This window comes from Chiloscyllium plagiosum, unplaced genomic scaffold, assembly GCF_037043375.1.
Source record: "Chiloscyllium plagiosum isolate Xiang-an unplaced genomic scaffold, Cpla_swu_hap1 HiC_scaffold_53X, whole genome shotgun sequence".
Taxonomy (NCBI): Eukaryota; Metazoa; Chordata; class Chondrichthyes; order Orectolobiformes; family Hemiscylliidae; genus Chiloscyllium; species Chiloscyllium plagiosum.
Window position 1 is genome coordinate 5,838,612 of NW_028270191.1, and position 21,825 is coordinate 5,860,436.

At 48.4% G+C, this 21,825-nt stretch overlaps 1 protein-coding gene across 4 annotated transcripts in view; it reads right to left on the reverse strand.

Annotated features, from left to right (window-relative positions):
- Positions 1-21,825, reverse strand: part of LOC122543269 (myc box-dependent-interacting protein 1-like) — an 89,923-nt gene that overhangs the window by 33,550 nt on the left and 34,548 nt on the right. For 2 of the 4 annotated variants that reach the window (XR_015755753.1, XM_087985572.1), the window contains exons 2-3: positions 20,713-20,793; positions 1,050-1,104 (exon numbers count right to left, since the gene is read on the reverse strand). Coding sequence is in view for 3 of the 4 variants with exons in the window: in XM_087985572.1 (XP_087841698.1) it covers positions 1,050-1,104; positions 20,713-20,793 (136 nt within the window). In the remaining variant the exon portion in view is untranslated. Of the gene's footprint in view, positions 1-1,049; positions 1,105-20,712; positions 20,794-20,893; positions 21,458-21,825 lie in introns of those variants that run through there. The other 2 variants (XM_087985574.1, XM_087985573.1) reach the window with 2 other exon arrangements.

The window sequence follows — 21,825 nt, forward strand, 5'->3', positions numbered from 1 at the left end:
GGGGGAGGGAGTGGATGTTTGTGGATGTGGGGCCAATCAAGCGGCTGCTTTGTCCTGGATGGTGTCAAGTTTCTTTACACTGATGCAGCCTGACAACCAGGTGGTCTTTGTGAAGCTTTCTAACAAGTTCAACATCCCCTGAGGGACTGAAACAGGCAAGGAACCAGGGTCAACCCTGAGCGGGCTACTGAATTTGAATTTGAATTAGAAATCAAATTCAAGTTCAAATTCAAATTAGAATTAGAATGAGAATTAGAATTATCTTCATTGTCTCAATGAGTACAGTGAAAAGTGTCTACATTGCACCATTTTGATACAAAGGTACCTAGGTACAGATTCTTAAGTACTGGGAGCCATGGTGAGTGTTGGGACAAACATTGACCTTAACGGAGAGAAAACAAGGGAAGCAGGGGAAACGCGGGTCTCATTCCTCTCCAATGACTCCTGTCGGGAGACAGGTGTAGATTCTGAGTGGAAGAAACAACTGGATTTAGGTGTGAAGCTCCCCCTCTATCTCCCCCCTTGTTCCAGTCCAATATCAGGTGGGTACCCAAAATCTGGGTTTACATATGGAGATTATCAGTTCACATGTGTCTGAAAGCCAAGTATTGAGATCCCTGCTGTCAATATTGGTTGCTTCCAAGCAATTTACTCAGTCTGCCATTTTTATGGGCAGGATTTTTCAGTGTTCTGGGCCTGTACACGAGATGGTACAGCATCACCCACTGCCTGGCAAGCACAAGGAACTGGCTTTAGTGTATACAACAAGACAGACATTATGGAGTCCGTTCAGCAAGATATTTGACTCTGCAGGGCATCACAGCAGAGCCTGAAGCTGGGCGAACACAGATAGACAGCGACCCAGAGATCAGTATCACTACTTCCCCGGATGCGCCCATCAATCAACTGTTAGCCTGAACAATGAGAAGAGAACATGCCAATATAAGGCTCATAAGATGGTGGGGAAGAGTAATTTTCAAAGACAGGGAGGATTAAATGAGTGCATGGGAATAAAGAGAATCATCAGAAAGCTAAGGGACATTCCATACCTCTCACAGCATTTAGATAGGCTTTCAGGTCTTTTTGCAGCTTGCTCCCATCAGCCTACAATAAAAACACAAAGTTCAGCTTCACGTTTTACAGCTGTCCTCTCCTCTGGCACACAGCATTGCATCACTGGTGGAGACTCCTGCTCCTCTGGTGAAAACAAAATCCCCACCTTTGGTGCAGCCACCTTATCCCCAGTACACAGGTACACTGTACCTATTTGTGGACGGCACGGTGGCACAGTGGTTAGCACTGCTGCCTCACAGCGCCAGAGACCCGGGTTCAATTCCCGACTCAGGCGACTGACTGTGTGGAGTTTGCACATTCTCCCCGTGTCTGCGTGGGTTTCCTCCGGGTGCTCCGGTTTTCTCCCACAGTCCAAAGATGTGCGGGTCAGGTGAATTGGCCATGCTAAATTGCCCGTAGTGTTAGGTAAGGGGTAAATGTAGGGGTATGGGTGGGTTGCGCTTCGGCGGGTCGGTGTTGACTTGTTGGGCCGAAGGGCCTGTTTCCACACTGTAAGTAATCTAATCTAACCACATGCTGCCCCTGTCCTGGGAGTGTTTGATGGGGGACAGTGTAGAGAGAACTTTACTCTGTATCTAACCCCATGCTGCCCCTGTCCTGGGAGTGTTTGATCGGGGGGCAGTGTCGAGAGAGCTTTACTCTATATCCAACCCCGTGCTGTCCCTGTCCTGGGAGTGTTTGATGGGAGACAGTGTAGAGGATGCTTTACTCTGTATCTGACCCCGTGCTATCCCTGTCCTGGGAGTGATTGATGGGGGGGGGGGGGGGGGGGCAGTGTAGAGGAAGCTTTACTCTTATTCTGACCCTGTTCTGTCCCTGTCCTGGCAGTGTTTGATGTGGACAGTATAGAGGGAGCTTTACACTGTGTGTCACCCCAATCTGCCCCTGATCCTGGGAGTGTTTGATGAAGGGATGGTGTCGAGAGAGCTTTACTCTGTATCTAACCCCATGCTATCCCTGTCCTGGGAGTGTTTGATGGGGGGGGCAGTGTGGAGGGAGCTTTACTCTGTATCTAACCCCGTGCTGTCCCTGTCCTGGGAGTGTTTGATCGGGGGGCAGTGTAGAGGATGTTTTACTCTGTATCTAACCCCATGCTGACCCTGTCCTGGGAGTGTTTGATGGGGGACAGTGTAGAGGGAGCTTTACTCTGTATCTGACCCCGTGCTATCCCTGTCCTGGGAGTGATTGATTGGGGGGGGGGGGGGGGCAGTGTGGAGGGAGCTTTACTCTGTATCTAACCCCGTGGTGCCTCTGTCCTGGGAGAGTTTGATGGGGGGGACAGTGTAGAGGGAACTTTACTCTGTATCTAACCCCATGCTGTCCCTGTCCTGGGAGTGTTTGATGGGGGGACAGTGTAGAGGGAGCTTTACTCTGTATCTAACCCTGTGCTGTCCCTGTCCTGGGAGTGTTTGATAGGGGGACAGTATAGAGGGAGCTTTACTCTGTATCTGACCCTGTGCTGCCTCTGTCCTGGGAGTGTTTGATGTGGACAGAATAGAGGGAGCTTTACACTGTGTGTCACCCCAATCTGCCCCTGATCCTGGGAGTGTTTGATGAAGGGATGGTGTCGAGAGAGCTTTTCTCTGTATCTAACCCCATGCTGTCCCTGTCCTGAGTGTGTTTGATGGGGTACAGTGTAGAGAAAGCTTTACTCTGTATCTAACCCCGTGCTGTCCCTGTCCTGGGAGTGTTTGATGGGGGGACAGTGTAGAGGGAGCTTTACTCTGTATCTAACCCTGTGCTGTCCCTGTCCTGGGAGTGTTTGATGGGGAACAGTGTAGAGAGAGCTTTACTCTGTATCTAACCCCGTGCTGTCCCTGTCCTGGGAGTGTTTGATGGGGGGACAGTGTAGAGGGAGCTTTACTTCAATTTTACAGAGTGGCGGGACAGTGACTTGCATTTTAAGAGAGTAGAGGGGTGGTCTACCACCTATTGGAGAGTGCAGTCCAAGTCCAACCCATTCATTGCCTATACATGAAACACCTGCCTCCATATCTCCCATGGCAAAGGATTCTTGACCAGGCCAAATTGGCACAGTGCAGCACCAAGTTGGAATCTCATCTCCAAACTCTGGAGGCTTGCATGGCATCTCAACTTGGCACAACTGGCAGAGTATGACGGCGGTCAACGCCAAATGATGTTGAGGCTTCTTAATATTTTTGGCAAGAGAAACAGATGGTGGATTTTGGTCGCCTTTCAGCACACGAAACTGGGGGACAGCACTTGTGGCACAGTGGTAGTGTCTTAACCTCCGGACAAGAAGACCTGGGTTCAAGTCCTATCTCAGCCATGGAGATGTGTCATTACATACCTGAGTTGGTGAATTAAAATAACTGTTGCCAATAAATAGGAAAAATTGTGTGTGGATGAGGTGATTGATGGTACACTCTGGACCCCGACTGCTCGGAAAGACATAATTGACCTGGAGGAAGTATTGAAGATTTACCAGAGTGGTTTAAGAAAGGGGTGTTCCAGATACAAGTTGAAAAATCTGAAGTTGTTCTCCTTGGATGAAAGGAAGCTGGGGGTGGGAGGAATGTATTGAAGGGTACAGGACCAGAAAAGGCTTAGGTGAGATGGCGCTCTCAGCAGAGAGCGGCGCGAGCTGGGCGGAAGTGAGGTTGGAGCGCAGAGCTGGTCGGGAAGGTAAGTGATTGATATTTGAGTGGGTGTGTTCTAGTCCCCAGGCCCTCCACAGTAGGGCCTCCCTCCCATCCTCCTCCTCTAACCTAACTTTAAAGTTCACAGGTAAGCTACTCAGTGTTCTTGCTTTGGAGACGAAGTGCAGAGTTATGGCAGCGCAGACAGTGGAATGTTCCTCCTGCAGGATGTTTGAGGTAGGGGTGACCACCGATACTCCTGCCGACTTCATCTGCAGGAAATGCAGTCAGATCCTGCTCCTCACAGAACGAGTTAGGGAACTGGAACTGGAGTTGGATGAACTGAGGATTATTCGAGAGGCTGAGAAGGTGATAGATAGAAGCTACAGGGACATAGTTACACCAGAGAACAGAGGTAGCTGGGTAACAGTTAGAGGTGGGAAAGGGAGGAAGCAGGCAGTGCAGGGATCCCCTGTGGTCATTCCCCTAAACAATAAGTATACCGCTTTGGATACTGGTGGGGGGGACAGCCTAGCAGGGTTAAGCTGCAGTGACCGGGTCTGTGGCGTGAGGTCTGGCTCTGAGACTCAGAAGGGAAAGGGGGTGAGGAGGAGAGCGCTAGTTATAGGAGACTCTCTAGTTAGAGGGACGGACAGGCGGTTCTGTGGGCATGGGCGAGACTCTCGGATGGTTTGTTGCCTCCCGGGTGCCAGGGTCCGAGACGTCTCGGACCGTGTCTTCAGAATCCTTAAGGGGGAGAGTGTGCAGCCAGAAGTCGTGGTGCACGTTGGCACCAACGACATAGGTAGGAAGAGGGGTGGGGAGCTCATTCAAGATCTCAGGGAGTTAGGCTGGAAGCTAAAAGCTAGGACAGACAGAGTCGTCATCTCTGGGTTGTTGCCAGTGCCACGTGACAGTGAGGCAAGGAATAGGGAGAGAGTGCAGTTGAACACGTGGCTGCAAGGATGGTGTAGGAGGGAGGGCTTCAGGTATTTGGACAATTGGACTGCATTCTGGGGAAGGTGGGACCTGTACAAGCAGGACGGGTTGCACCTGAACCAGAAGAGCACCAATATCCTGGGGGGTAGGTTTGCTAGCACTCTTCGGGGGGGTTTAAACTAATTTGGCAGGGGGATGGGATCCGGACTTGTAGTCCAGCAAGTAGGCTAGCTGTTTGTCAGGATGTCCAAGAATGTAGGGAGGCTGTGAAGAAGGTAGCACTGACAGGGAATGCTTGCGGACACAGAGATGGGTTCAAGTGTGTATACTTCAACACAAGGAGTATCAGAAATAAGGTGGGTGAACTTAAGGCGTGGATCGGTACCTGGGACTACGATGTTGTGGCCATCATGGAAACATGGATAGAAGAGGGACAGGAATGGTTGTTGGAGGTTCCTGGTTACAGATGTTTCAGTAAGATTAGGGAGGTTGGTAAAAAAGGAGGGGGGGGGCGGCGTTGCTAATTAGAAATGGTATAACGGCTGCAGAAAGGCAGTTCGAGGGGGATCTGCCTTTAGAGGTAGTATGGGCTGAAGTCAGAAATAGGAAAGGTGCAGTCACTTTGTTGGGTGTTTACTATAGGCCGCCCAATAGCAGCAGAGATGTGGAGAAACAGATTGGGAAACAGATTTTGGAAAGGTGCAGAAGCCACAGGGTAGTAGTCATGGGCGATTTCAACTTCCCAAATATTGATTGGAAGCTCTTTAGATCAAGTAGATTGGATGGGACGGTGTTTGTGCAGTGTGTCCAGGAAGCTTTTCTAACTCAGTATGTAGATTGTCCGACCAGAGGGGAGACCATTTTGGATTTGGTACTCGGTAATGAACCGGGACAAGTGATGGGCTTGTTAGTGGGTGAACATTTTGGTGATGGTGACCACAATTCTGTGACTTTCACCTTGGTTATGGAGAGAGATAGGTGCGTGCAACAGGGTAGGTTTTACAATTGGGGGAAGGGTAATTATGATGCTGTAAGACAGGATCTGAGGAGCATAAGTTGGGAGCATAGGCTGTCAGGGAAGGATGTTGTGGAAATGTGGAACTTTTTCAAGGAACAGATACGACGTGTCCTTGATATGTATGTACCTGTCAGGCAGGAAAGAAATGGTCGTGTGAGGGAACCTTGGTTGACGAGGGAGGTTGAATGTCTTGTAAAGAGGAAGAAGGAGGCTTACATAAGGTTGAGGAAACAGGGTTCAGACAGAGCAGTGGAGGGATACAGGATAGCCAGAAGGGACCTGAAGAAAGGGATTAGGAGAGCTAAGAGAGGGCATGAAAAATCTTTGGCGGATAGGATCAAGGATAACCCAAAGGCATTTTATGTGTATGTGAGAAACATGAGAATGACAAGAACGAGGGTAGGTCCAATCAAGGACAGTAGTGGGAGACTGTGTATTGAGACTGAAGAGAAAGGAGAGGTCTTGAATGAGTACTTTTCTTCAGTTATTATGAATGAGAGGGACTGTATTGTTGAAGAGGAGAGTGTGAAACGGACTGGTAAGCTAGAGGAGATACTTGTTAGGAAGGAAGATGTGTTGGACATTTTGAACAACTTGAGGATAGACAAGTCCCCCGGGCCTGATGGGATATATCCTAGGATTATGTGGGAAGCAAGAGAAGAAATTGCAGTACCGTTGGCAATGATCTTTTCATCTTCACTGTCAACGGGGGTGGTACCAGGGGACTGGAGAGTGGCGAATGTTGTGCCCCTGTTCAAAAAAGGGAATAGGGATAACCCCGGGAATTACAGGCCAGTTAGTCTTACTTCGTTGGGAGGTAAGGTGATGGAGGGGGTACTGAGGGATAGGATTTATGAGTGTCTGGAAAGACACTGCTTGATATAGGGACAGCCAGCACGGATTTGTGAAGGGTAGGTCTTGCCTTACAAGTCTGATTGGATTCTTTGAGGAGGTGACCAAGCATGTGGATGAGGGTAGAGCAGTGGATGTAGTATACATGGATTTTAGTAAGGCATTTGATATGGTTCCCCATGGTAGGCTTATGCGGAAAGTCAGGAGGCATGGGATAGAGGGAAATTTGGCCAATTGGATAGAAAACTGGCTAACCGGTCAAAGTCAGAGAGTGGTGGTAGATGGTAAATATTCAGCCTGGAGCCCAGTTACAAGTGGAGTTCCGCAGGGATCAGTTCTGGGTCCTCTGCTGTTCGTAATTTTTATTAATGACTTGGATGAGGGAGTCGAAGGGTGGGTCAGTAAATTTGCAGATGATATGAAGATTGGTGGAGTTGTGGATAGTGAGGAGGGCTCTTGTCGGCTGCAAAGGGACTTGGATATGATGCAGAGCTGGGCTGAGGAGTGGCAGATGGAGTTCAACCCTGCCAAGTGTGAGGTTGTCCATTTTGGAAAGACAAATATGAATGTGGAATACAGGGTTAACGGTAGGGTTCTTAGTGAGGTGGAGGAACAGAGGGATCTTGGGGTCTATGTTCATAGATCTTTGAAAGTTGCCACTCAGGTGGATAGAGCTTGTAAGAAGGCCTATGGTGTATTAGCGTTCATTAGCAGAGGGATTGAATTCAAGAGTCGTGAAGTGATGTTGCAACTGTACAGGACTTTGGTTAGGCCACATTTGGAGTACTGTGTGCAGTTCTGGTCGCCTCACTTTAGGAAAGATGTGGAAGCTTTGGAGAGGGTGCAGAGAAGATTGACCAGGATGTTGCCTGGAATGGAGAATAGGTCGTACGAGGATAGGTTGAGAGTGCTAGGCCTTTTCTTGTTGGAATGGCGAAGGATGAGGGGTGACTTGATAGAGGTTTATAAGATGATCAGAGGAATAGATAGAGTAGACAGTCAGAAACTTTTTCCCCGGGTACAACAGAGTGTTACAAGGGGACATAAATTTAAGGTGAAGGGTGGAAGGTATAGGGGAGATGTCAGGGGTGGGTTCTTTACCCAGAGAGTGGTGGGGGCATGGAATGCGCTGCCTGTGGGAGTGGTAGAGTCAGAATCTTTGGTGACCTTTAAGCGGCAATTGGATAGGTACATGGATGGGTGCTTAAGCTGGGACAAATGTTTGGCACAACATCGTGGGCCGAAGGGCCTGTTCTGTGCTGTATTGTTCTATGTTCTATGTTCTATGGAAAAGGAATAACCAACTGCGCAAGAACAAGAAGATACAAGTTTAACGTTTCAAACAGGGGAATGCCTGCAATTCTGTGCACGTGTGGGGTGATAGAACTGGAAACAACCAATGATTTCAAAAGGAAATTGAATTGGTGCTTGAAAGAAATAAAATTGCCAGGTTCAAAGGGAATAAAGAATGGGCATGCAAACTGATGGGGAACATAACGTTAAAAATCACACGACATCAGGTTATAGTCCAACAGGTTTATTTGGAAGCACTAGCTTTCTGAGTGCTGCTCCTTCATCAGGGAGGATGTCAAAGCTTCTCCTGAATATCTCAAAGGAGAATGATTGATAAAGGCAATCGCAGTTGAGAACAGGAGAATTTAGAATGGAGATCAAGGGAAGCCATAACGGTTACTTTGTCTCTGTCTTCACAGAAAGACGACCGAGGACTTGTGCCCTTGAGCCAATGGATGTGAAAGAGATGGAGCAGTGGAGTGGGGCAATTGTAACATCTCCAAATCTGCTGCTCACATCAAATTGGACGGGAATGGGAGTCTCGAGAAGGGTTCAAGGAGGCCTGAAGGGGGCTTGGGCAGGAGAGGTGAATGGGCTGGAACATGGCAGATGGAATATCACGTGAATAAGCATGAAGTTATTTACTTTGGTCGAAGAAAGCCGAGGCAGAATATTTCTGAACTGGGTTGAGAGGTGCAGGCATCCATAGAGGTCTGGTGCTCCTTGTCCAGGCGATACTAAAAGCTAGCAAGCAGGTGCAGCAAGCAGTTAGGATGACAAATGGCGTGTTGGCTCTTATTTCAAAGAGATTTGAAATGAAATCCTTCAGGGGATGTGGGCATCACTGGCTGGGCTAGCATTTATTGTCCGTTCCTTGTCGCCCCTTGAGAATGATGTGGAGGTGCCGGTGTTGGACTGGGGTGGAGAAAGTTGGAGCCCTGCACCTTTGTCACCTAAAAACTTGTGATTTCAAGTAAACCTGTTGGACTGGTGTCATGTGCCTTCTGACTTTTCCCTTTGAGAAGGTGAGGGTGAGCTGCCTTCTTGAACCGCTGCAGTCCATGTGCTGTGGGTTGACCCACAATGCCCTGAGGGAGAGAATTCCAGGATTTTGACCCAGTGACACTGAAGGAACGGCGATATATTTCCAAGTCAGGATGGTGAGGGGCTCGGAGGGGAACTTGCGAGAGGGGGGGGTGTTCCCATGTATCTGCTCCCTTGTCCTTCTAGATGGAAGTGGTCATGGGTTTGGAAGGTGCTGCCTGAGGATCTTTGGTGAATTTCTGCAGCGCATCTTGTAGATGGTACACACTGCTGCTACTGAGCGTCGCTGGGGGGAGGGAGTGGGTGTTTGTGGATGTGGGGCCAATCAAGCGGCTGCTTTGTCCTGGATGGTGTTGAGCTTCTTGAATGTTGTTGGAACTGCCCCCATCCAGGGGCAAGTGGGGAATATTCCCTCACCCTCCTGACTTGTGCCTTGTCGATGGTAGGACAGGCTTCGGGGACTTAGGAGATAAGTTGTTTGCTGCAGGATTCCTACCCTCTGACCTGCTCTTGCAGCCAATGTTTTTTATGTGGCAAGCCTCGTTTAGTTTTTGGTCAATGATGGCTCCCAGAATGCTGATAGTGGGGGATTCATTGATGGTAACACCATTGACTATCAAGAGAAGATGCAATATTCTCACTTACTTCCTTTCAAACCTTGGGACGGAATGCATCTGTTCTGAGAGGTACCTTTTTCTTCATTGCTGCTGCTTTGGTTACATCGATGTTATTCAGCCCCTCTCTGTGAGTTAGTCAGTGTTTTCTGGGGATGTCTGGCATGCAGTGTCTTCCCTGACTTTAAATTCTGATACATTGTCATCAATCTCTGTGCAGCCATCTGGTCAGTCTAATTTCCACGGCCTGTGCTCTCTCCAGAGTCCTGCCTTGAAACCATCTGGTTTCCTTTTGAGGTCTCGATCCTCACCATTTCCACATCCTCACAGGCAGTGAGTTCCAGATCAGCCCCTCTCATTGCATTAGAAAGCTTTCTCTCCCTGTGTTTCTCGTCCAGAACCTTCAGTCTACTCCCACTCATTCTGGACCACCGGCTAATGGGAATAGATCCTCAGTGTTTCTCTTACTGAAGTGTTCCATCATCTTAGTTCACATCTGTCTAATCTCCCTTAACTTCCTTGGTTCCCAAACTGAATACCCTACCTTCCTGAACCCTGACCTTATCGTGAAAATCTCGCATCCCTAATAGATGACCAGAACAGAAGCATTCTGATAAATCTCCTTTGTAACCATCTCACACCCTTCCTAAAGTGTGGTGAACAGCTTTGGATTTAATACTCGAGCTGTGTCCGAACTGGAGTTTTATAACGGCTCAGCTTGTTCTGGAGTCAATACAATACAATCCAGTCCTGAAGAGGGTTTTCGGCCTGAAACATTGACTTTCTTGTTCCTGCTTGCTTTTCCAGCCTTCGCATCTATTGACAATACAATACAGCACAGGAACAGGCCAGGAACTAAGCCTGCACTGATTCCTGATCCTTATTTCAACCTGTTACTCATTGCCCATACATGATTTCCATCCCTCTGTTCGCCTCCCATTCATGTGTCTATCAAAATACGCTTTAAATACTGCTTCCACCACCTCCACTGACAGTACATTCCAGGCATCCACCATCCTCTAGGTGAAACATTTGACCTGCACTTCTCCCCAAAACGCTTCCCCAACCCACCCCCTCACCTCGAGCCTGTGCCCTCTTGTAGTTTATAAAGCCCAAGATCGCACATACTGTGCTCACCACCCTCTCAATACGTTTTGCCACCTTCAAAGGTGTCTGCACCTGCATCTCCAGGTCCCTCTGTTCTTCTCCACTGGTAAGAACTGTGCCATTAAGTCTACGTTGCCTCTTCTTGTCCCGACAACTAAAATGTAGCATTAAACTCCATCTGCCACTTGTCTACCCATTCTACTCACAATGGCCCATTGCTATCATCTTCACTTCTTTTCAACATCACTGGGAAATATTGAAATTTTAACCCACATTTCAATATTTCCATATAAATTTAAAAAGAAAACACAATTATCCGAGTGCTGGCCCTTAGGGAAAGCCATGATCTTTCATCCTTGAGTCTGGAAAATAACTATTCACCATGGTTTCTGTCCTTAATCCAACTGTTTCTCCAAGTGGACAATGACGCCCCCTTTCCCATGAGCCTCAATTTTCTTAAACAGCCTTCCCTTTGGTGTCTTGTTGGACTCTTTCTTCAATTCCAAGTGCAACAACATACACCATCTTTTCCTTTTCTTACTTCATCCAAAACAAAAACAATTCATCCATTCACAAAATAGGGCAGCACATTTAGAGTCATAGAGATGTACAGCACAGAAACAGACCCTTCGGTCCAACTTGTCCATGCCAACCAGTTATCTCAACCCAATCTAGTCCCACCTGCCAGCACCTGGCCCATATCCCTCCAAACCCTTCCTATTCATATACCCATCCAAATGCCTCTTAAATGATGTAATTGTACCAGCCTCCACCACTTCCTCTGGCAGCTCATTCCATACACGCACCAACCTCTGCATGAAAACGTTGCCCTTTAAGTCTCTTTTATATCTTTCCCCTCTCTCCCTAAACCTATGCCCTCTAGTTCTGGATACCCCAACCCCAGGGAAAAGACTTTGTCTATTTATCCTATCCATGCCCCTCATAATTTTGTAAACCTCTATAAGGTCACCCCTCAGCCCCTATCGCTCCAGGGAAAACAGCCCCAGCCTGCTCAGCCTCTCCCTATAGCTCAAATCCTCCAACCCTGGCAACATCCTTGTAAATCTTGTCTGAACCCTACAAGTTTCACAACATCTTTCCGATAGGAAGGAGACCAGAATTGCACGCAATATTCCAACAGTGGCCTAACCAATGTCCTGTACAGCTGCAACATGACCTCCCAACCCCTGTACTCAATACTCTGACCAATAAAGGAAAGCATACCAAACACCTTCTTCACTATCCTATCTACCTGCGACTCCACTTTCAAGGAGCTATGAACCTGCACTCCAAGGTCTGTTTATTCAGCAACAGTCCCTAGGACCTTACCATTAAGTGTATAAGTCCTGCTAAGATTGGCTTTCCCAAAATGCAGCAACTCGCATTTATCTGAATTAAACTCCATCTGCCACTTCTCAGCCCATTGGCCCATCTGGTCCAGATCCTGTTGTAATCTGAGGTAACTTTCTTCACTGTCCCCAACATCTCCAATTTTGGTGTCATCTGTAAACTTACTAACTGTACCTCTTATGCTCACTTGTGGCACTGGTCACGGCCTTCAGTCTGAAAAACAACCCTCCACCATCACCCTCTGTCTTCTACCTTAGCGCCAGTTTTGTATCCAAATGGCTAGTTCTCCCTGTATTCCATGAGATCTAACCTTGCTAATCAGTCTCCCATGGAGAACCTTGTCGAACGCCTTACTGAAGTCCATATAGATCACATCTACTGCTCTGCACTTATCAATCCTCTTTGTTACTTCTTCAAAAAACTCAATCAAGTTTGTGAGATATGATTGCCCATGCACAAAGCCATGTTGACTATCCCTAATCAGTCCTTGCTTTTCCAAATACATGTACATCCTGTCCCTCAGGATATCCTCCAACAACTTGCCCACCACCGAGGTCAGGCTCACTGGTCTATAGTTCCCTGGCTTGTCCTTACCACTCTTCTTAAACAGTGGCACCACGTTCGCCAACCTCCAGTCTTCCGGCACCTCATCTGTGACTATTGATGTTACAAGTATCTCAGCAAGAGGCCCAGCAATCACTTCTCTAGCTTGCCACAGAGTTTGAGGGTACACCTGATCAGGTCCTGGGTATTTATCCACCTTTATGCGTTTCAAGACATCCAGCACTTCCTCCTCTGTAATATGGACATTTTTCAAGATCTCACCATCTATTTCCCTACATTCTATATCTTCCATATCCTTTTACACAGTAAACACTGATGCAAAATACTCGTTTCCTATCTCCCCCATTTTCTGCGGCTCCATACAAAGGCCGCCTTGCTGATCTTTGAGGGGCCCTATTCACTCCCTAGTTACCCTTTTGTCCTTAATGTATTTCCAAAAACCCTTTGGATTTTTCTTAATTCTATTTGCCAAAGCTATCTCATGTCCCCTATTTGCCCTCCTGATTTCCCTCTTAAGTATACTCCTACTGCCTTTATACTCTTCTAAGGATTCACTTGATCTCTCCTGTCTATACCTGACATATGCTTCCTTCTTTTTCTTAACCAAACCCTCAATTTCTTTAGTCATCCAGCATTCCCTATACCTACCAGCCTTCCCTTTCACCCTGACAGGAATATACTGTCTCTGGATTCTTGTTATCTCATTTCTGAAGGCTTCCCATTTTCCAGCTGTCCCTTTACCTGCGAACATCTGCTCCCAATCAGCTTTTGAAAGTTCTTGCCTAATACCGGAAAAAATTGGTCTTTCTCCAATTTAGAACTTCAACTTTTAGATCTGGTCTATCGTTTTCCATCCCTATTTTAAATCTAATAGAATTATGGTCGCTGGCCCCAAAGTGCTCCCCCACTGACACCTCAGTCACCTGCCCTGCCTTATTTCCGAAGAGTAGGTCAAGTTTTGCACCTTCTCTAATAGGTATATCCACATACTGAATCAGAACATTTTCTTGTACACACTTAACAAATTCCTCTCCATCTAAACCTTTAACACTATGGCAGTCCCAGTCTATGCTGGAAATGTGTTGCTGGAACAGCGCAGCAGGTCAGGCAGCATCCAGGGAACAGGAGAATCGACGTTTCGGGCATAAGCCCTTCTTCAGGAATGAGGAAAGTTTGTCCAGCAGGCTAAGATAAAAGGTAGGGAGGAGGGACTTGGGGGAGGGGCGTCGGAAATGTGATAGGTGGAAAGAGGTCAAGGTGAGGGTGAAAGGTCAGACTGGGGTGGGGGCGGAGAGGTCGGGAAGAATATTGCAGGTTAGGAAGGCGGTGCTGAATTCGATGGATTTGACTGAGACAGGGTGGGGGGAGGGGAAATGAGGAAACTGGTGAAATCCGAGTTCATCCCTTGTGGTTGGAGGGTTCCGAGGCGGAAGATGAGGTGTTCTTCCTCCAACCGTCGTTTTGTTGTGGTCTGACGATGGAGGAGTCCAAAGACCTGCATATCCTTGGTGGAGTGGGAGGGGGAATTGAAATGCTGAGCTACAGGGTGGTTGGGTTGGTTGGTCCGGGTGTCCCAGAGGTGTTCTCTGAAACGCTCCGCAAGTAGCCGGCCTGTCTCCCCAATATAGAGGAGGCCACATCGGGTGCAGAGGATGCAATAGATGATGTGTGTGGAGGTGCAGGTGAATCTGTGGCGGATATGGAAGTTTCCTTTGGGGCCTTGGAGGGAGGTGAGGGGGTAGGTGTGGGCGCAAGTCTTACACCTCCTGCGGTTGCAGGGGAAGGTGCCGGGAGTGGAGGTTGGGTTGGTGGGGGGTGTGGATCTGACGAGGGAGTCACGGAGGGAGTGGTCTTTACGGAATGCTGATAGGGGAGGGGAGGGAAATATATCCTTGGTGGTGGGGTCCGTTTGGAGGTGGCGGAAATGACGGCGGATGATGCGCTGTACATGGAGGTTGGTGGGGTGGTAGGTGAGGACCAGTGGGGTTCTGTCCTGGTGGCGGTTGGAGGGGCGGGGCTCAAGGGCGGAGGAGCGGGAAGTGGAAGAGATGCGGTGGAGGGTATCGTCGACCACGTCGGGGGGGGAAATTGCGGTCCTTGAAGAAGGAGGCCATCTGGGTTGTACGTTTTTGGAACTGGTCCTCCTGGGAGCAGATGCGGCGGAGTCGAAGGAATTGGGAGAATGGGATGGCGTTTTTACAGGGGGCAGGATGGGAGGAGGTGTAGTCCAGGTAGCTGTGGGAGTCGGTCGGTTTGTAGTAGATGTCCGTGTTGATTCGGTCGCCTGAGATAGAAATAGAAAGGTCGAGGAAGGGGAGGGAGGAATCTGAGACTGTCCAGGTGAATTTGAGGTCGGGGTGGAAGGTGTTGGTGAAGTGGATGAACTGTTCAACCTCCTCGTGGGAGCACGAGGCGGCGCCGATACAGTCATCGATGTAGCGGAGGAAAAGGTGGGGGGTGGGGCCAGTGTAGTTGCGGAAGATGGATTGTTCCACATATCCTACGAAGAGGCAGGCATAGCTGGGGCCCATGCGGGTGCCCATGGCTACTCCTTTCGTTTGGAGGAAGTGGGAGGATTGGAAAGAGAAGTTGTTCAGGGTGAGGACCCGTTCAGTCAGTCGAAGGAGGGTGTCAGTGGAAGGGTACTGGTCGGTACGGCGGGAAAGAAAGAAGCGGAGGGCTTTGAGTCCTTCGTGATGGGGGATGGGGGTGTACAGGGACTGGATGTCCATGGTGAAAATAAGGCGTTGGGGACCGGGGAAGCGAAAATCATGGAGCAGGTGGAGGGCATGGGTGGTGTCCCGAACGTAGGTGGGGAGTTCTTGGACTAAGGGGGACAGGACGGTGTCAAGGTATGCGGAGATGAGTTCGGTGGGGCAGGAGCAGGCTGAGACAATGAGTCGGCCGGGGCAGTCAGGTTTGTGGATTTTGAGCAGGAGGTAGAAGCGGGCGGTGCGGGGTTGTGGGACTATGAGGTTGGAGGCGGTGGATGGGAGGTCCCCTGAGGTGATGAGGTTATGGACGGTCTGGGAGATGATGGTTTGGTGGTGGGGGGTGGGGTCATGGTCAAGGGGGCAGTAGGAGGAGGTATCTGCGAGCTGGCGTTTGGCCTCAGCGGTGTAGAGGTCGGTGCGCCAAACTACTACCGCGCCTCCCTTGTCTGCTGGTTTGATAGTGAGGTTGGGGTTGCAACGGAGGGAGTGGAGGGCTGCGCGTTCCGAGGGTGAAAGGTTGGAGTGGGTGAGAGGGGTGGGGGAGTTCAGGTGGCGGTTAATATCGCGGCGGCAGTTGGCTATGAAGAGGTCGAGGGCAGGTAGGAGGCCAGTACGGGGTGTCCAGGTGGATGGGGTGTGTTGGAGGCGGGAGAAGGGGTCGTCAGAGGGTGGGCGAGAGTCTTGGTTAAAGAAGTAGGCGCAGAGGCGAAGGCGGCGGAGTCTATGTTTGGGAAGTTAAAATCCCCTACCATAATCCACCCTATTATTCTTACAGATAACTGAGATCTCCTTACAAGTTTGTTTCTCAATTTCCCTCTGACTATTAGGGGGTCTATAATACAATCCCAATAAGGTGAACATCCATTTCTTATTTCTTCAGTTCCACCCAAATAGCGTCCCTGGATGTATTTCCAGGAATATCTTCCCTCAGCACAGCTTTAATGCTATCCCTTATCAAAAATGTCACCCCCCCCCCCTCCTCTCTTGCCTCCCTTTCTATCATTCTTGTCGCATTTGCATCCTGGAACATTAAGCTACCAGTCCTGCCCATCCCTGAGCCATGTTTCTGTAATTACTATGATATTCCAGTCCCATGTTCATAACCAAGCCCTGAATTCGTCTGCCTTCCCTGTTAGGCCCCTTGCATTGAAATAAATGCAGTTTAATTTATTAGTCCTACCTTGTCCCTGCCTGCCCTGACTGTTTGACTTGCTTCTGTTCTCAACTGTACCAGTCTCAGGTTGATCTCATTCCTCACCATCTCCCTGGGTCCCCACCCCGCCCCTCCCCCTCCACACCTTACCAGTTTAAATCCGCCTGAGCATCCTCCTTCTCCCATACACCAGCTCCTCAACCATGCACTCATCTGCCCTAATTCTGCCCTCACTAGCTCGTAGCACTGGGAGTAATCCAGATACTACTACTCTCGAGGACCTCCATTTTAACTTCCTGCCTAACTCTCTGTAATCTTCCTTCAGAATCTCAACCTTTTCACTTCCTATGTCGTTGATTCCAATGTGGACAATGACCTCTTGCTGGCCCCTCTCCCCCGTGAGAACATTCTGCACCCTCTCTGAGACATCCTTGATCCTGGCACCAGGGAAACAACACACCATTCTGATTTTTCTCTGCTGGTCACAGAAACGTCTGTCTGTACCTCGGACTAGAGAGTCCCCTAACACAATTGATCTCTTGGAACCTGACATACCCCTCGTTGCATTAGAGCCAGTCTCAATACCAGAAACTTGGCTGTTCGTGCTACGTTCCCCTGTGAATCAATCATCCCCTACATTTTCCAAAACAGCATACTTGTTTGAAATGGGGATAGCCACAGAAGAATCCTGTACTACTTGCCTACCTCTCTTACCTTTCCTGGAGTTAATCCATCTATGTGACTGGGTCTGAGAATTTCCCCCCTTCCTATAACTGTCATCCATCTCATACCCTTGCTGTTGCAAATTCCTCATTTCCTCTAACTGTGTTTCCAACCGATCCATTCTGATAGGATTCACAACCAACAGCATTTATGGCAGATATAATCCACAGTAACCCATAAACTCTCCTTAAACTCCCACATCTGACAAGAAGCGCATATCACAATAGACAATAGACAATAGGTGCAGGAGTAGGCCATTCTGCCCTTCGAGCCTGCACCGCCATTCAATATGATCATGGCTGATCACCCTTAATCAGTATCCTGTTCCTGCCTTATCTCCATAGCCCTTGATTCCACTATCTTTGAGAACTCTATCCAACTCTTTCTTAATGAATCCAGAGACTGGGCCTCCACTGCCCTCTGGGGCAGAGCATTCCACACAGCCACCACTCTCTGGGTGAAGAAGTTTCTCCTCATCTCTGTCCTAAATGGTCTACCCCATATTTTTAAGCTGTGTCCTCTGGTTCGGCACTCACCCATCAGCGGAAACATGTTTCCTGCTGCCAGAGTGTCCAATCCTTTCATAATCTTATATGTCTCAATCAGATCCCCTCTCAGTCTTCTAAAGTCAAGGGTATACAAGCCCAGTCGCTTCAGTCTTTCCATGTAAGGTAATCTCGCCATTCCAGGAATTGACCTCGTGAACCTACGCTGCACTCCCTCAATAGCCAGAATGTCTTTCCTCAAATTTGGAGACCAGAACTGCACAAAGTACTCCAGGTGTGGTCTCACCAGGGCCCTGTACAGCTGCAGAAGCACCTCTTTGCTTCTATACTCAATTCCTCTTGTTATGAAGGCCAGCATGCTATTAGCCTTCTTCACTACCTGCTGTACCTGCATCCTTACCTTCATTGACTGGTGTACAAGAACACCCAGATCTCTCTGCACTGCCCCTTTACCTAAATTGATTCCATTGAGGTAGTAATCTGCCTTCCTGTTCTTGCCACCAAAGTGGATAACCATACATTTATCCACATTAAACTGCGTCTGCCATGCATCTGCCCACTCACCTAACTTGTCCAGGTCACCCTGTAATCTCCTAACATCCTCATCACATTTCACCCTGCCACCCAGCTTTGTATCATCAGCAAATTTGCTAATGTTATTGCTGATACCATCTTCTATATCATTAACATATATTGTAAAAAGCTGTGGTCCCAGCACGGATCCCTGCGGTACCCCACTGGTCACTGCCTGCCATTCCGAAATGGAGCCGTTTATCACTACCCTTTGTTTCCTATCACTCCAGTATAAGGCCATTTTTACTCCTTCACAATCTAGACCCAGAAAATAACACCGTCTTATTCCTCTACAAAACACTGCCCCAGGTTAAATGAATAGTTATGGCTTATATTTTAAGTTTAATCAAGAGACATTTCTCAAAAAACATATAATCAAGAAAGAACGCTCTACTCACTACTGCAGACTTTTTGTAGGCCACACTTAAAACAATTAACTTATGTGTTTCTGTGCTGTGACTTTTCCCAAACAGTTCCTCCAAGATTAGTTGTGAATTTCACTGTTTGTTGATTTTCCCAGATGCACTCCGATGTCCAGCGATACATGAACTCAAACAGCAAAGGCAGTAACTGTGCAGATTCACTGTGGTGTCAGTTTCTCTCTCTCTCTCTCTCTCTCTGTCTCCTGCACTGACCTCACCATGTGCTTCCTTTGTCTGTTCCTCTCCCTTTTAAAACTGCTGTTGTTTTGACTTTTTTTTCCCCAAAGTTCCAAAACAATGCAACAGCATATAAAACAGGAATTGCTGCTCCTGGAATTCGAGGAAATCACATCCAACACCTAAAATACCTCCAAAAAAGGAGCAGCTCTTACAGCCAGAAATTTTTCCCGTCCTCCATCTTTGATTACTTGTTGCTTGTCCCTCATTGCTCTTAAGAAGGTGGGCATGTGCCATCTAACTGTGGCACCGAAGTCCAACTGGTTTATTTTCTCTTCTTAGCCATGTCAGAGGATGGGCACTTCAGGTGTAACCTGTGGGCCTGGAACCATGAGGTCTGCCCTATTCCAGTTACTTTGCCCTTTCTCGTACCCTCTCCAGAAGATTCTGGAGCAACGACAACCAACTCCCCCCGCCACACACACCCCCCACCCCCAGTATCGAACCTCCATGTCGGCCATTTTGCAACCTGCATTGCGCAGCAAGATGAGAGAGTTGACTCCTGCAATGGACTCACTGAGCCGCTTGGCGCGGTTGGCAGTTGCTGGCATTGCTGCTTGGTTCTGCGCTGCACTGTGTTTGCGAGGGTCATAGGACATGGTTCCTTCGATCACCCAAGGCTGGCCAAATCCTAGGCTAATGGGCACATTCCTAGTAACCAAAAAGTTGAGCCAACACTCAGGTGGAACCGAAAAAAAAAAGGCTGCTGGCAAAAACATGCCTGCAGTTGGTAAGGAGATGAGTACCTTTTGCTCAGGGCAATGTCAGATAGTCTGTTGGTACTGACGTTGACTAAGTACCAATCGCTAAAGAAAATGTCAGGCTACCTTTACTGAACAAGGATGTCAGAATCTGTTGCTATGGATGTTGATAGAATATCTATTGCAATGGGGAAATCTCAGAGAGTGTCTGTTGCTGAGGCAGGTTTCAGGGCACCTGTTGCTTTGGAGAATGTTAGAGTGCATGCTGCTAATGCAGGTATCACGGTACCTGTTGATGTGGTGTTCATTAGATTGCCTGTTGCCAAGATTTATGTCAAGGAACCTGTTGTTCTGATGGAACTGAGAATGCTTGTTGCTCAGAAGGAGATAACAGTATTTTGCTAAGGCCAGTGTCAGGGTAACAATTGGTATGGAGGACATGAGAGTGTCAGATGCTGAGGCAAGTATCAGGAAATCTTTTGCTTTGTAGAATGTGAGAGGAGCAGTTGCTAAAGCAGGCGTCAGGTTACCTATTGCTATGGAGGAAAGGAGAGTGCCTGTTGCTAAGGCAGGTTTCAGGGTTCATGTTGCTATGGCAGCTATGGGAATACCAGTTGCTAAAGCAGTGGAACCTGTTGCTATGGATGATATGACAATGGCAGCTGCTAAGACAGGTGTCAGCGTACAGGTTGCAAAGGAGTATTAGAGAATATGGGTGTCATCGTATCTGTTGCTGTGGAAGATATGAGATTGCACATTCCTAGGACACATGTCAGGGTAACTATTACTATGGAAAATATGAGAATGCTTAGAATGATAAGGCAGATATCAGGGTATCTGTCGTTACAAGAGATGGCAGTTGCTAATGCATGTGCCAGGGTAACTATTGCTATGGCAAATATGAGAGCACCTGTTGCTCAGGCAAGTGTTACGTTACCTGTTGCTATTGAGGGCATGACAGTGCCTGTTGCTAAGGAGTACAAGGAGCATAAGTGAGTATCTTTACCTAAGGATATGAAATTGCTGGTTGCTAAGGGGTATGTGTTGCTAAATCAGGATCAGGATACATACTGCTATGGAGGATTTCAGAGTGTCTGTTGCTAAGGCAGGTGCCAGGGTTCTTGTTGCTATGGAGGATTGAGAGGGTCTGTTGCTAAGGCAGGTGCCAGGGTACCTTTTGCTATGAAGAATGTCAGATTGCCCATTGCTAAGAAGGATGGTATGGTACCTGTTGTTTGTTGAAGCTGTTTGCGCACTGCTCAAACTGTTCATCTTTTGTTTCCATGGTTTTGCCCATTTTCTGGAGAACCTGAAGGAGAAAAGTAAAGTTCGGTTCAGCACCCGCTACATTTCAGCAGCTGCACATCAGAGTAGGAAGGGATGGTAAGAGAAATGGAAATAATTCTTACCCAAAATCATTGGCTGCTCTGGGACTCACGTACACCCTCTGAGTAGTGGAGGATTATAGGCTGGCGAATACTCTCATCATTGGGCGCATAGCTAGCAGTCACACTGAGCACTTGAGGTGGGAGTCCAGGAATGGCTCCACTCTTTTGGAATACCTCCATCCACCCCCAAAACGCCAGTGGAGCATGTCTTTGTCCCATTAGCCGCCAGGAATTGGGCATTCCCCAGGAGCAAGGGCCAAAAAAGTAAAATCAGCCCTACCATTTCTGAAGAAGATGATTTGACTGGATCCTTGCCCTTCTGCAAGTAGATTCTAGACTGTCAGAGGTGCCGTCACTTAGTGGGGAATCACTGAATCAGGGAATAAATGGTGCCAATATTGGAAGGGCAAGAAATTCACCTGCAGTCCTGGTGAAAACAGTTAACAAGGATGCCAGAAACCACACTGAAAATCACTGGCCTTTGTTGGATCTTGCTGTGCATAATCTAGCTGCCTTGCGAGATTTGTAGCAGGACATACAAGAGAGGATTCATGTTCCACTCCTAATGCTGTTTGGGATTTCAACAATGATTATCCACAATACCGAACGCTCTTTAATCCAATGGGAGTCGGGGCAGGACCCCAAACTAAATCAAAGATGACTGGATGGGCAACGGGAGGAATGGGAGAGAGGGAGGGGAGAAGAATGGGAGAGTGTGGGAGGGGTAGAAATGCAAGAGATGGGGGAGGGAAGGAATAGAGGGGAGGAATGGAAGAGGGGTGAGGGGAGGAATGGGAAATGGGGGAGGGGAGGTGGGGTGATGCGGGAATGGGAGGTGGGTGAGGGGAGGAATGGGAAATGGGGTGAGGGGGGGAATGGGAAGTGGGGTAGGGGAGGAATGTGAGGTGGGGTGAAGGGGAGAAATGGGAGGGGGAGGAATGGAAGGGGGAGGG